Source organism: Primulina tabacum, chromosome 18, assembly GCF_025594145.1.
Source record: "Primulina tabacum isolate GXHZ01 chromosome 18, ASM2559414v2, whole genome shotgun sequence".
NCBI classification, from domain to species: domain Eukaryota; kingdom Viridiplantae; phylum Streptophyta; class Magnoliopsida; order Lamiales; family Gesneriaceae; genus Primulina; species Primulina tabacum.
Genome location: NC_134567.1, coordinates 2346505 through 2358882, shown reverse-complemented (window position 1 = coordinate 2358882; position 12378 = coordinate 2346505). Strand labels below are relative to the sequence as shown.

General features: G+C 36.4%; 2 protein-coding genes across 4 annotated transcripts; one reads left to right on the top strand and one right to left on the bottom strand.

The window, feature by feature from the left end:
* The first annotated feature begins 504 nt into the window (after positions 1–504).
* Positions 505–2026, top strand: LOC142533288 (large ribosomal subunit protein eL36y-like). Its single transcript, XM_075640002.1, has 4 exons — positions 505–626; positions 947–1051; positions 1423–1622; positions 1835–2026. Exons 2-4 carry the CDS (start codon positions 950–952, stop codon positions 1863–1865), a joined length of 333 nt encoding a protein of 110 aa, XP_075496117.1. The 5' UTR covers positions 505–626; positions 947–949; the 3' UTR covers positions 1866–2026.
* Positions 2027–2226: 200 nt separating this feature from the next.
* Positions 2227–10708, bottom strand: LOC142533287 (uncharacterized). Of its 3 annotated transcripts, XM_075640001.1 has the most exons (11): positions 10085–10705; positions 9526–9612; positions 9042–9182; positions 8191–8279; positions 7765–7853; positions 7553–7656; positions 7356–7455; positions 4089–4164; positions 3877–3991; positions 3262–3793; positions 2227–3002 (listed from the first exon to the last, which is right to left on the bottom strand). In XM_075640001.1, exons 1-11 carry the CDS (start codon positions 10386–10388, stop codon positions 2510–2512), a joined length of 2130 nt encoding a protein of 709 aa, XP_075496116.1. In that variant the 5' UTR covers positions 10389–10705; the 3' UTR covers positions 2227–2509. The 3 variants fall into 3 exon arrangements, with proteins under 3 accessions (XP_075496116.1, XP_075496114.1, XP_075496115.1); XM_075639999.1 differs by having other exon boundaries at positions 8191–9182; positions 10085–10708; XM_075640000.1 differs by having other exon boundaries at positions 8191–9182; positions 9526–9623; positions 10085–10244.
* Between the last annotated feature and the right edge of the window lie 1670 nt (positions 10709–12378).

Genomic DNA, 12378 nt, shown 5'->3' with positions numbered 1-12378 from the left:
GATCATAAGAATTACTTAAAAACTTCTTGTGTTTTGACAGTTTTCTGGTTCCATTGAATTGATGTGATTTGTTTTGTTCATCTATCTCATCACCAAAACTTAATATGATCCAAAAATAATATTTTTATTATTATTTGAACTTGTACATCTATAATAAAAATTAAATACAAAAACTAATTGAAATAAGTCCATAACACTTTCAACCAAATGTTATACATACAATAATTTTATGCAATTCAATAAATATCACAAAATTTTAATAAGATATTAATGTATATATAAATTATAAAATCTTATTAAAAAAAACATATTCAAAAGAATGGTATGTTTAGAATCTCTAATAAAAGCTAAATGAATCGCATATTTTAAACTGATCGGGTACAAAAGTTGCATATCCATTATCCGATTCAAACCAATTTAAAATTACCCAAACCCGACCCAAAGAAATTAGGTCATATTTAAACGACATGATCTACGTGATTTGAATTTCCAATTGTACCCCCGTTCAATTTTTTAATTCTATATACCTTAGCAGTCGTATAAATTCTGACCATCCCGCAAAACCCTAATTGCATAAACTCCCAGCAGCCGCCGGTTTCCGCAGACGGTGAACAGATCGACGAAAGGTAACCCAGATTCGAGTTGTCATAGGTTTAGATGAGCGAATTATATTGCTTTGATTTTTTTTTTTGCGAGTGTACCGTTTGGGTACTGCGTAGGCTTCAGGACAGTGATGTTGTTTTGAGATTTGTATTTCGTATTGTTTCTGCGATAATCAGTGTTCCTATTAGTAAGTATTGGTTGTTTTTTCTCTTTTCTGCTTGTTTCAGAAATATACAGATTTTTGTTCGGCTTCATATCTGCTTCATTTCTCGAGGGATGGGGGCGTTGAGGGTTTAGTAGTCGGAAGAATAAACCTTTTGTTTATTGGATTGTTTTGTCGTAGGTTATGGCTCCAAAGCAGCCAAACAGCGGCCTATTTGTGGGGCTGAAGAGAGGACATGTTGTCACGCCCAAGGAATTAGCTCCACGCCCATCTGATAGGAAAGGCGTATGTGTTTTTCATGATTTTTCATTCAAATAGATAGTTTTTACTGATTCTGATACCTGGATTTTGTTACATTTTAAAATGATATATAATCCTTATATCGGATACACCAGAAGCATTGGATTGGTTCAACCAAATGGATTAGTATTTTGGTTGGGCTTGGACCTATGGTATAAGTGCTATCATTGTTAACTTTCGTTCCAGTTTTAGGCATCCAGTTTCTGTATTTGTACTAGTTTGTTTTTTTGTTTGTATTTGTTAGCTTATTCTGTTCACCGAGATTGCATTTTGCGTTATATGCATCCATTTTCTGTACCGATTCTGGTTTGTTTGCTTGTTCTTATTTGTTGACTTGATCTATATTCACTCATTAGAAAACAAGCAAGAGAGTGCATTTTGCGAGGAGCCTCATCAGGGAAGTTGCTGGGTTTGCACCTTATGAGAAGAGGATCACTGAACTTCTTAAAGTTGGAAAGGACAAGCGTGCTTTGAAGGTTGCAAAGCGAAAATTGGGTACTCACAAGAGGGCAAAAAGGAAGAGAGAGGAGATGGCTAGCGCACTCAGGAAGATGAGGTAATTCCCTTGATTGACATACTTCTGATCCGCTTCTATCACACATTTTCTTTTTGCATCTAATAAGAATTATGAGGCTCAGTGAAAACTTGATTTCGGTTTTTGAGTTGTATTTCTACATGTGTGATTTTTCTATTATTTGTTGGATATAGATATAAATAATCCTGTGATTCATTCTTCCTTGATCCTAAATGGTACGTGCAATTGTGCAGGGCTGCTGGAGGTGGTGACAAGAAGAAGTGAAATATGTTCTTATGTTTGCTGTTGAAGCAAAATTCGTCATTTTTCGTAAATTTTGATTAGAACACTTCGATACAGCCTGTCTTATTTTGGTTCGACTTTAAGTTGAAACTTGTGATGCAAACTTGCGTTGTTGGTTAATTTTTTACTTGAAATTGCTTTCATGTATCGATGCCAGACAAATCCACCTCGAATTTTTATTTTCTAGATAATACAACTCCTTGTCTCTCTAAAAAGCTTTTGGACATGAACAAGAAGCTTTTTTAATTGCCGTTCTTCATACGATGTGCTAGATTCCCGAAGCTATTCCTGACTTCGAACATTTGATCTTGCGACAACTCATACTACAACACAATAACCTGGATAGAGACTCTTCTAATCCGACTGCCAGAAATAAACTTTTCAAGTCTCATCACATATATAGCATCTCAGTACATATAGTAAAGTGTTACAACTTGACAACATCCTCTACAGAGGGTGCTCTCCATTATAACGTTATTCTCTTAAATCAGTTTTATTCTATGCTACTATTTCTTATTCTCACGAGCCATATGCCTACTTGTGAAAAGAGCGGTAAGGCAGTAACAAAGCAGTTGGCGGAGCAAAACTTATACCCCAAAAATGAAATTGAACAGCACAACACAAAATCAAGCCTTGAACTTTTGCGACAACCTTTCAACCCCATCTTTCCAATCTCCAGCAACTCGCTTTGCCCCTTCCGAGACGGATGAAGCAAATCCTACGGAACCGCGTTGCATACCTTGTAAAGAGACATTCAAGTTTGATTTAGCAGTGTTTTTAAGCTCTCCAACTCGTTTACCAACCGTCAAGGTCCTCTCTTTTAAAATTGATATCAAGGAAACAATCCGCTCGATGATTTTGTTTATTGTGTTCTTGCATTTCCCACTCACTCGGGCTGCCATTGTCCTAAGTTTGTCCACCAAGTTGTGAGACCTTTCAAAGGTTCCTTCGACTGAGAACTGTTTACCAGTATCAAGCCATGGGACTCCAGTGTCTTCTTCCTCTCGCAGATCATTATCGACAACTACTTTTATACCTCGACTCTCCCAGCGGTTTCTAGCCTCTTCCAAAGCCTTTGCTTGCTCCCTTGCCCTCTTCATCTCATCTTCTGCCCATGCTCTGTACAAAATAGAGACATGCACAAATAGAGAGAATAAGAATTATATGCTTCTGCATTTCCTTGTCTTTTGGTATAATTTTTAAACAAATAATTATATTATCTTCTCGTTCGGTAATTGCGAAAAATAAAAACAAAACTATAAAGTTAAATTCCAAAGACGAGAAATCAGAACCAAAATGGAACCAAATCCCTCAATCATCATCTGAAATAAAATATAAAACACCAACGTAAAAATAACGGTGGAATAAACTTTCTTACCTGGCCATGGACAAGGCCTTCCGCTCAACTTCCAGTTCGTATTGTAGCCGGGCTATCTCCTGGTTTTCAGTTTCTGCATCTCTCCGAAGTTTGCTTACTCTTTCTTTGTCATGTGACACCTCCACCCTATCAGACGTAAGGGTCTGCAACTGTTCCTCTACCTCCCGCCTCAGCCTGGAAAGCATTTCCATTTCAGAATCAACAGCAGCACGTTCCTTCATTAGCGCAAGATTTCTTTCCTCTCGCTCAGCCCTCAATAGCTCCACTTCTCGTCTAGCTTCCTCAGCCAATTTCTGAACAGCATCAATCTTTTCCTTTTCCTGAAAAAGTTCCTTCTCATAACTTGCATTGAGATCCTTCTCGACTTGAGCAATTAGAGCATTATGCGCAGCAACAGCATTTTCTGCCATTGATTCAGCCTCAATACGTGCAAGTTCATCACTAACCACGGTAGCAGCATCACCAGTTGAAAGAGCAATGGCAGCTTGGGCTTTTGTCACTGGTTTTTCTGGCTGGAAAAGTCTTGTATAACCTGTTATGTAGCAAAGCATATTAACTCAACATTTAAGAGAGAACTGCCAGAAGAAGATAACATATCACATTGAAGAAACTAACCGAATGCCAGGGTTATAATGCCCTGCTCTCCTGCTGCTAAGTCAGCTACCAGTGCAGGCCATGCATCTAGGTTAATCTTGTCAATATCTATAAAACCAGATAACTGCTGCAAGGTCTACTTCCAGCAAAAGACAATCTTCTTTATCAATTAATCAGTAATATCAGTGCTATCTACAATAGGCAAATCAAGTTAAATATTAAATTCTAATCACCTTTCTGTCGACAACCGGTAGTTGCCTTTTCTCCAAAGCCAATTTCCAACTCACAAGATCCTGGCGAGATAAAGGACTGCAACGCATTTTATCAATAGGTGACGACTAAAATTACCAGGAAGCTCATTCTTTAGAACAGAACAATTTCGTGTTAAATATCAGAAAAATACAAGGGGGTTGAGTTTAAAATGAGCAGCACCAAGTATAAACACACTGAGTTGGAAAACAATTCAAAGAATGTTCCAGTTAACCCACCCATGAACACAGAGTACCGTGTAATATTTAGGATGTTCGATTTAAAAAAATTAAAGGGAACAAATATTTGAGCAAGTACCAAAAAAGCAATTAATCATCACACAGATCCCATACAATAAATGATTATGTAACGCCCGAAAATCAGTCAACGTAAACCACATGCATGAGAATTATTTAAATTGCTTATTTATTTTATTTAATTAAATTTAAATGCTTAAATGATATATATATTTTTTTATATGGTTAAATGTTTAATTGCATGATCTGACATGATTTCATGAATGAATGATTTTTTTCCAGATATTCGATATTAGGCCGGAGAAAGGAAACCGGGGATGACTAAGATGAAAATATTTTCGATAAACATTTTTAAGGCTTGATAATATGATTAAATATAATTAAATTTTTCTAAAAATGCTGGAATCCAAATTATTTTACGAATTGAGTTTTATTTTATTCGAGAAGCCGGTTTTGACAAATGATAGACTTTCGTGGATCCGAAAGCGATTATTTTCAAAAACGTTTTTACTCAACGATTTTTCTACGATATAATGGGCATTATTGGCCTAAATTAAGAAAGAATAGTAGGCCTAATTATTTTCAAAACAAGAGTTTTAAAAGCCCTAAACTCTACTCCTAAAACACCTAAAATTTTAAACAAAACAAAACCCTATTCCTAAGAACTACAGCAGCGGTCCACTTCAACACACAACCACACACAGATTTTCGAAAATTTGAAAGCAAATATCTAAAGTTATTCGTGCCCCTTCGTTCTTCTTTGCAACCCGAACCAACGATCGAATATTCGAGTGTTTTTAACGCAAAGGCACGTTTCTAAATTTTTTTTTTTGCGACATTCAAATCATATTATGCATGATTTACGTTTTTAAGCATGAAAATTATTTAGATCAAAATATGCAACGTTTAAGGGCTTATTTTCAACGTTTTTGATATTTTTACGCTTGTTTGAGACACGTTATGAATTTTAAGGACAAGCTGCCGATAGGAAGCGTTTAAGGGACGGGAAAAGTGTCCTTTAGAGAAGATACGAAAGATGGACATGATCAAGAGGAGCCGTGCATGGGTAAGAGATAGAGGCTAGGGTTTGAGGGACTTGCATGGGTTTGTGGCTCGGCTAGGAGGGGCAGCGCACCTGGGCTCGGCCAGGGCTGGGGCAGAGCTCGGCGTTGGCTGTGTTGAGGGGCTAGGAAGAGTCCTAGGGCGGCTAGACGCTGCTATACGCAGAAGGGAGGCAAAACCATAGGCTTTAGGGTGAAGAGGTGCATGCCGCTCGGCTAGGGTCCTAGAAGTGTCCTAGGCGTTGGGGCTGGTGGTCCGCGTTGAGGGAGGCCGCAACCGAGAGAGTGCAGGCTGCGCGTGGGGTGTTCGAGGGATAGGGACTATGCCGGTGGTCTAGGAAAGGTCAATGTGGTCCAGGGTCGTTCAGGAGGGGTCCAGCAGGGACTGGTGCATCTGTGGCCCAAGATGGCTCGGTGGTGGTTCGGGGAAATTGGTGCGTGGCTTGTATAGGTTGGAAGTGGGTCGATCATGGCTTAGAGAAGGGAAGGATTTGAACCATGGGTCCACGGCTATTGGTTCGTGGCTCACGAGGTAGTTTAGGGACGAAAAGTCTATGGTTCAAATTTGGGAAGAAAATATTAAGCTTTGAAATTATTCGAGCTTAAAATACTTCACGGTTTAGTTATTAAGTCATTAAATGATCGAAAGGCTCAGGTTTACGTCTAAGAAAAATATTAGAAGTCAAACTTAAACTTATATGATAGTTCGGGATAGATTGAGTCGATAAAAGTAAGAAAAAGTCAAAATTGGGAAGTTCGAGGTCCAAGGGTAAAATGGTTATTTTACGTCCCGCGTAGTTTGAAAGGTTTGGTAGTGTCCCGGAGAATCATAATACATGTTAAATGATAATGATATTTTAAAACGTTTATAATGAAAATAAGATATTTTTATGAAATATACAAAGGCGGCACGAATTTCTCGAAATGCTATTTTAAAGATTTTTTAATGACACGATATTTTATAATAAAATGAAAGGAAAAATATTTTGAAGGATGTTAATTGACTGTGACATGGAGGATATGTGAGAGATCCGTTCTAAGAAGGAATGGTGAACTCACAAATGAGGATATCGTGAGAGAAAAGACCTCATAAAGAGTCCATTTACGGGAGAAGGCCACAGAGAAAGCCCAACGATCGTATTTCTATATTTGGCCACTGCACAGTGATGAGAGTTGCTAACGCCCCGCCCCCAGGTACTTGGTGTATATAGATTTATCAATCGACCACAGAATGACATGATAAAAGATGGTCACTTTCAAGGATCAAACTTCACCCAAAATAATACACGATGATGAAAACCTTTATGATTTAATGATTTACTGTTTATTAACGCTTACGAGTTTTATGCCAGCTTATTTAAATAAAAGTATGATTTTAAATTCATGCGCCTGTATATGTATTATTCGTTACGTATAGTTAGAACGCACCGAGTCATTAGACTCAATAGGTTTGGATGGTTGCAGGGGAGAATAATTTTGAGGGAAGCGCTGACACTTGAGTGGATCGGGTCCGCATTACACTCCCGAGGGACTTTTATTTTCCGCACTACTAGACTTAAGTTTAAAGTTTTAAAGTAAAGTTTTGAGGATTATGTCAGTAAAGATTTTATGTTGTGGTTTTGAAGTTTTAATGCTGAGTTTTCGCTTAAATTGACGTATGATTTTATGATTGACGATTTACGAATTTTTATGTGTTTGATATTTTTAAATATTAGTTTATTTATGATGGATTGTTTCAAAGTTAAGATGAAACGTTTATAAAAAAAATTTAGTAATATTTATTATATTTTAAAGTTAAAAAGGAAAGGATGTTTCAGATTGTCTTCCTAGTATTCATAAATTTATATTACATTGCTATAAAAGTAAATTTTATCTTCAAGAGAACAGCAACCTAATAGCAGGATGACAGTAGGCTCACGGGAAATATGCACACCTTTCAGGAAAGAATAATAAAGGACTTGGGTATTCATCTAGAGATGACTGCATGTCGTGCCTTGAAAGCTTGCTGTCAATAAGTCCAGCTTCGGCCAAGCCTAACAAAAGCCAAACTCATTTAGGAGATAATGCAACATACCAAAATATATAATTTTATGAGAACTTTTAAAACATTATCCAAAGTCAAGATTTCACCTTGAATTGATGGGAAATCAGGGTCATCTGGTTTAATGTCATCAAATGCAAGTTCAGAAATATTTTCAATGTACATAGCAGGGTAGACTTTCGACGTGGTGCTCCTAGGATAAAATCAATAAATTATAACGCATAGACATATCTTTCCACCCGTAATATTCTGAAAGGATGTGAATATCTCATATGACACTCAATAAAGAAAGACTCATTACCTGGTAAGAATACCGCTCGCTACGACCAACCAACGAGCATACTCTCGGCGGGTACATAAATCTCCAGGTTGAACATCATCTTCAATCACCTAGAAGAGCTACGGAATTAAAATGGGGTTTCAAATTTTCACACATGAATTTACATTTACAGCTCAATCTCTAGATCATCGGAAAATCATCATAGTATTAAGATTATGACGCTCTTGTGTGTGAGTGTGCGCATGCGCAAGCCACTGTGAGCTGGCATTAGATGGGTTTTTTCTCTCTTTTTTGGCTTCTTGAACATTTCTCGACAGGGGCTAGTTGAAAAAGCATTTGGCACAACCAGAAACCAAAAAATGAAAGAATAAACTGCAGTTTTGAACTTAAGGGGTATGCAATGTTTACAGCCCAAATGAATAATAGCTGGAGTAGTTAGTAACATACCTTCAAATCTTTTAAAGCGGATAATGCCAGACTTTGGAGTTGATCAACAACAGCTGGAACCAAAACCTTTCCTGGTGGAGCCCGCAGAGCTGCAGAGACAACAGATGGAGCAGGTATGCCAGCTGAAGTGAAAAAAATTCCAGGATTTGTAGAATCAAAAAAGGATCTGTTAGCATTGATATCATTATAATCGTGCAGTTCACTTCCAAATTGATTGGCAATTTCCGGCACCAAGGACACTCCAGATGAGCCAATGATGTTTAAATTTTCCAGATATTTATCATCTCCATCAACAGAAACTCCCAAATTTTTGTCTGAGTAAGCACCCACTGTCAAAAGTTTATTTCCCGTATCAACATCCCCTGTTGAAGGCAAGCTTCTGGAATCCTCATATTCTTCAGGGATAGTGTTTATTTCAACGGCGTCATCCACCAGTGACTCAACTGAACTAGAGAGCCCATTTGGATAGTCAGCAACATTTTCCGGCATACTATCCAATACAGATGGGACCAAGATTTTGGCATCATCAACATGATTATCTGATTTTGGTACGCTGGTACTTTCAGCAGCTAGGCTACCATCGACATGGTCCTCTGCTTTTGGTTCATTAGTATTATCATTAGCTGGGCTGCCATTTTTAGTAAGAATGCTCGGCACAGCCAAGGAATCATTGGCTTCAACAGAAACTAAAACGCCAGTAAGAGCTGATTCCTTTTGGGCAACTTTTTCATTGGAGTGAATATTAGTGAGATCAACAACCTCAGATGACTGACTAGCACCCACATCATCACTAATGCTAGTTTCATTAGCTTCACTATTTTCTTTATGCAAAAGAAGATCCTTGTTTGTACCTGTTTTACTTTCTTCACTTTCACTTTGCAGTATCTCAACTTTCTCCTCACTTTTCTCCTCTCCAAAGTTATCCTGGTGATTATCAGGGGATAGTGACTCCGCTTGTTGTGTTGTCAAGGGACCCATTTGTTGTTTAACTTCTGTAAAATAAAGATCATGAACTCAAAATTTTGAAGTACTGAATTATTTTATTCATTAAAAGAAACATAAGCTCTAGACACACAGATTTACTCAACTAACATGAAAATGTGGCAAAGACATACCTTTATTTTTTTAAATATTACAATATTCAGAAGAAATAAATCGTGAATGTCACTCTAAGGAGCCTTTGTTTTAAAGACGTGTTCTTAATCATTGTCTAATATATTTGTACAAAAAGCAACACCTCACAGATCATAATTAAGAGATTCCACTGATCTATACAGGCCCAAATTTCACACGAAAAAATCTAGACAAACAAGGTGTGAAAGAAAAATTACTCACTTGAAGTGGTTCTATTGCTTATAGACAATGCAGTAAATGTGAGGCCTGCAACCAAAAGAATCCCGGCAGCTCCAGCTCCCAGTATTCCTGAAAGCAAACTACGAAACATGAGTTATTAGTCTACAATGACACTCGTCAATGGCAGAAATTTTAATTGCAACAATAAACGAGACATAAATAACACCCAATCATTCCCTAATTTATGCATATATCTTGATTTTTTAACAATTTTTAACTTCTAAACAGACAATTTCTATAGTAGATTCCAAGAAACGCTCTTTCATACTAAACCTCTATACAACCAAAAAGGGCTAATTCAACAGTCACATTTCATATACATATGTACCAGGAAGGTGACAGGAAATGTGAAATCCAGGATAGCTGATATCCCATGCATTTCACTATTGCACAAAAGCAACCATAATTTGATATTGTTGCATTGCAAATGAACATATCGAAAGTTCTTGTAGTTTAAGAATAAAAACTTATGTACGTATCAAACAAAATAAATAAAAAAAATTTCCATCGAACATTTTATTTTTTGAAAAAAGGTTCCTACCGACTAAAGATTGCTTGCGGCGCGAATTTCCGGGCTGAAGTTCCCCGTCAGCATTGGCCCAGCCAGAGAAATCTTCAGACGAAGACTTAGAATTCATCCACGAAGAAACCTGAGTCCGACGTCGTTCCAATCCATAGCCGTTCACCCCACTGCTCCTCACCACCACCCACACCAAGTTCACACGCCGGTCAAACTCCGAAAATCGCGAGCGGAGAAACGCCGACGGGGGTTTCCGGCGGTTGAATGAGAATTTGAGCTGAAAAGAACTCGGACAAAAGGCCGTCGAGGTAATCAAAGCATTCATCTTAACGATTCCTTCGAATTTCAATCCGAAGTGAAATGGAACAGTAAATTGCTACTAATAGCTGGGGATAATCTTCGTGCGCCTCTCAATTATTGAATCTTGGATGCGAATTTCGGAAGGGACCTGAACCTGAACCTGAACGATAATCAGAGTTTTTTAACCAGAATTTAGGGTTTACACAGTATCTGGCATGTAAACTTTACGCAATCTCTTTTATCCAACGGACAAGAAGAACAGCGCGGCGATTTCTAGATGAACAATCTCTTTTATCCAACGGACAAGAAGAACAGCGCGGCGATTTCTAGATGAACTGGTTGGGCACGCAGCCACAAGCCACAGAACACAGAATATGATGACATTAATTTATTATGAAAAAACCAAATTAAAAAAATCGAAATAATTAAACTAAGTAATGGATTTAGAATACATTTTAAAAAATCTGAATATTATGATTTATTTAATATTCTCAATTTAAATAATTAAACAAATTCCAATCATTATTATTAACTTAAATTAGTTCTATCGATCACTAAATAAATTAAATTGAGTAGATCATAGTATGACCTAAAGTTTTAGTTTGAATTCCCAAATTTTGACAAAATAATTAAAAATATTTTTGATGTTATAATTGGGTCAGAAATAGTATCATAACTTTGGTAAAATTATTTTAAACATGTAATATCATTATTATTATTATTATTATGTAATTAAATATTTGAGTAGGAGATTTTCTCCAAAATCATGGATCTTATGTTCGAGATTAAATATTTACAAAATTTATTCTAATACTTTAGAATATTTACAAGAAGAGATAAACAAATTTAGACATCATATGCAAAGAGCAACACATCAGAGTCTTAAGATAAACTTATGATTCAAAATAATATGTTTCTAAACTCTCTAGAAATCCAAAATACGATACATAACTATGTCAATAAGCTATATATTATTTACCACATAGAATCGAGAAAATCCTTGAAAACAAGAAGAAATCCTTGGAACATTACAAGTTTTAGTAAAAAGATCTCGAAAAAAAGGTTAACATCATCCTTTGGTACTAGCCAAAATCTTTAACTGACGGAAAAAAATGAACAATCTGATTAAAACTGTCTTAAAAAAAAATTAAGTTGATGATAATTATAGAAAAGATTGGTCTAGAAGATCTTCAAAACCTTGTAAAGTTTTTTGCGAATCTCCGGGACGTCGATTTGAAGACTAATACATCAGGGGGCGAAACTCTCTCAATAACTTGGTCATTTTTCTTTGAACCACCAAAAAAAAGTGTGAGATCTCATTATACAAATATGAAAGGACCTCAAACAGATTGCCAATGAGGTGGAGAAGCACACCCTGTGGAAACAAAGTCAAGGAGAAATCAAATTTCCTTCCATCAAATACCCCTATGAGAAGTCTGTTTTATAACCAATATATCATTATGGGATTATGTTTAACCTTGATGTACTAGATTTAAAAAATAGAAAAGATCTCGTAGATGATTGGACATTGACAATGAGAATCGTAGCAAGCACACTTGATCTCAACAAAAAAATATTCATTAAACTTTTAGAAATGAGTCTGATGAGATCAGTTAAAATCGCTCGGGACATGACTTCGGCAGTAACTAAAGAGTCGGTACTAGCCATAGAATCATTTAGTGGGATAGCTGGGAGAATGAATATTTTATTTAAAACACAATTTATAGGGATAGACTATTTTAACAGTTAAAACACGTAGAAGAAAAGGAAATATATTAAAGCTCTGTATGATCTTGAATTACATGACATCTGTTTGGTGGATGAATACATTATGTTATTCACTAAATAAAGATGGAATTCAAGGGTCGAAGTGTAACGTCCAAAAAACCAACCTACGTAAATCGCATGCATGCAAATTATTTGAACTGCATAATTGTTTTATTTAATTTATTTTAAACGTTTACTTGATGCATATTATATGATTAAAAGTATGATTACATGATTAAATGATTATA

What these genes read in the sequence shown, in the direction of transcription:
- LOC142533288 (XM_075640002.1), top strand. Translation starts at nt 950, where the DNA reads ATGGCTCCAAAGCAGCCAAACAGCGGCCTATTTGTGGGGCTGAAGAGA. An exon ending in GCCCATCTGATAGGAAAGGC is followed by an intron (nt 1,052 to 1,422) that starts GTATGTGTTTTT and finishes TTCACTCATTAG; the next exon opens with AAAACAAGCAAGAGAGTGCA. An exon ending in AGCGCACTCAGGAAGATGAG is followed by an intron (nt 1,623 to 1,834) that starts GTAATTCCCTTG and finishes GCAATTGTGCAG; the next exon opens with GGCTGCTGGAGGTGGTGACA.
- LOC142533287 (XM_075639999.1), bottom strand. Translation starts at nt 10,388, where the DNA reads ATGAATGCTTTGATTACCTCGACGGCCTTTTGTCCGAGTTCTTTTCAG. An exon ending in CCGCTTTAAAAGATTTGAAG is followed by an intron (nt 7,854 to 8,190) that starts GTATGTTACTAA and finishes TAGCTCTTCTAG; the next exon opens with GTGATTGAAGATGATGTTCA. An exon ending in CATTATAACCCTGGCATTCG is followed by an intron (nt 3,794 to 3,876) that starts GTTAGTTTCTTC and finishes GCTACATAACAG; the next exon opens with GTTATACAAGACTTTTCCAG.